At 48.3% G+C, this 2,380-nt stretch overlaps 1 protein-coding gene across 1 annotated transcript in view; it reads right to left on the bottom strand.

The window, feature by feature from the left end:
* The window catches only part of RYK (receptor-like tyrosine kinase), a 106,895-nt gene extending 106,688 nt beyond the window's left edge, over window positions 1–207 (bottom strand). The window contains exon 1 of the mRNA XM_011971040.1: window positions 186–207. Coding sequence (XP_011826430.1) covers window positions 186–207 — 22 coding nt within the window. The remainder of the gene's footprint in view (window positions 1–185) is intronic.
* Window positions 208–2,380: the final 2,173 nt, after the last annotated feature.

Here is a 2,380-nt window from a genome sequence, read left to right as displayed (position 1 = left end):
CTATTGTCTAACCCTCCTTTCCCGACGGAGGGGCCAGGCTGGAGCCACCGGCCGCGCCTGCAGCTCAGTGGGCGCCCCAGGTCCCCGAAAACGCCTGGATGCGGACGTTCTGGTTTCGAAAGAGCAACATGCTTTCCTGTTTAGTGGGAAAACTCAAATTATATAGAAACCATCCTTTATCTTACCGTCGGTGATCAACTTTATCATATCCGTATCTATTATTAGAATTTATACTACGTACATTTGTTTTCCAGAAAGATCTTAGCACGCTTTAGTAACCCTATTTTTACATGTTACAAAATTTTATTTATTTTCATATTTTCATTTGTTTATTTTGAGAAGTCTTGCTTTTTTCAGTCGCCCAAGGTGGAGTGCACTGGCACAATCTCGGCTCACTGCAACCTCTGTCTCCTAGGTTCAAGTGATTCTCCTGCCACAGCCTCCCGAGTAGCTGGGATTACAGGCGCCCGCAACCATGCCTAATTTTTTGTATTCTTAGTAGAGACGGGGTTTCACCATGTTGGCTGGGCTGGTCTCGAACTCCTGACCTCACGTGATCCACCGACCTCAGCCTCCCAAAGTGCTGGGATTACTGGCGTGAGCCACTGCGCCCGGCCAAATTGTTATTTTTTAATAATCGTTCTGCATCACTATAATCCACCTGCCTTTGGGGTTGTTAATCTGTGGTCCACACCAGGCTTCGACAGCCTTCCAATAATATGAAATTGTGTGCAGAAGTGTATGTGTCTCCGTGTGTATTTGTGTCCACGTCCATGTTTCTGTGTGTTGTATGTGTGCTTGAGTGCACACAGAGAGGTGGTATGTCATCATTTGTTCTAGGGAGTCCTTGTCCCCTCAAAGAGGTTAAGAACTGCAGATAGACCTCGTGTACTTAAAGGCGGTGGAGCCGGCCAGTGCATGGACTTCCGGGCCTCCTGATGTATTTTTGTGAGCCGCCCACCATCGGGGTCAAACTTGCACCAGTGCCCCCTCTCTTGGTGAGGCTCCAAGGGCCCCTGCCCTGTCCGGGGACACCTCGTCCCGGCGGACAGGCCCCCGTCCTGACCCCAGGGCTCTCGCGGAGGAGCCCGTGCCTCGGGGAGCAGCTGCTCTCACGCTAGGCCCAGCTTCAGCACGCTCGATTGCAGTGAGGCCCTGGGAAGCGGCTATTTTTATCCTCAGGGAAGGGTAGGAAAAAGAGAGGCGGATAAGGAGGGAAGTGCTGGAACTTGATTTTCTTCTTCCCTATCAAGATACACGGATTCCGTTTAGACTTCAATTTGTCAAGCTTCAGCTCCTCAGCACAAAGTCTTACACCCTTCATCCTACCGAAGGAGGCTGAGAAGAGGGATAGGGAAGGAAAAGTGCTCCATCAGAGAAGGCTAAAAGCCACAAAAGTCAGCAAAAAAGCAAAAAATACTTCTGTTGGGACAGCCACTGCTACCAGGGTTCTGCCAGGAAGGGCTTGAGGCTCGAAACATGTGTGAACAGGAATCTCAATTTAGATGGGAAGCATTTTGTTTTTAAAGGATGGCATATTCTTTGCACTTTTAAAAAGGCTCTCAGTCCGCAAAGAAAGAAACTCCTATCTTCTCGAGGTTCTTTAATTACTAGGTCTTGTCAGTGACTTCTTGAGGCGGCCTGTGATTAAACAGTCAGGCCTGGCTGGGTTCTGGTACTTATTAATCTTGTACCAGGGAAAATTAAACTCTCCAAGCCTTGGTTCTCTCATTCATAAAAATCCCAGGATAATGCCCGACTTCCAGGGCATTTACAGGATTTAATTGGAGAGAGATACAAGTAAAACACCTAGGCAGACACTGGGTAGGTGTCACACCTGTTGCTATTGTTATTACAAGGAATCCTTTCCCTTTAATGACCACTTCCTGTGAAAGTTTCATCACCAGTTACCTCCAAACAGTTCAAACCTGGGATCCTCATGAACCTCATTCAATAGCACCACGCATGGCCCAGAGCCTGAGCTCGATCAAGACTGGTGCCAGGCATCACACTAGGTGCTGGGAACACAGGAGCGAGCAATGTGCTTCCTTGAGAACTTTGATAAACAAATGTTTTCCTCAGTGCTACAAAGACAAGTTCTCAAAGTGTGGCCCCCAGACCAGCAGTATCATCATCACCTGGGAACTTGTAGAAATGTAAATTCCTTGTACACCCCCCATACTAACAGGTAGCAGCTCCAGGGCTAGGGCCCAGTAATCTGTTTCCCAAGCCTCCTGATGCTGCAGGTCACTCCATTAGTATCTCAGCACTCCTGTCTTTCTTTTGGTCAGCTGCAGTTGCCCACTTTCTCCCTTACTTGCTCAGTCTGTTTCCAACACAGCAGACAGAGGCATCCTGTTAAACGTCAACCTGATCATGT

This window comes from Mandrillus leucophaeus, unplaced genomic scaffold, assembly GCF_000951045.1.
Source record: "Mandrillus leucophaeus isolate KB7577 unplaced genomic scaffold, Mleu.le_1.0 Scaffold981, whole genome shotgun sequence".
Taxonomy (NCBI): domain Eukaryota; kingdom Metazoa; phylum Chordata; class Mammalia; order Primates; family Cercopithecidae; genus Mandrillus; species Mandrillus leucophaeus.
This window is presented reverse-complemented; position numbering and strand designations above follow the sequence as displayed.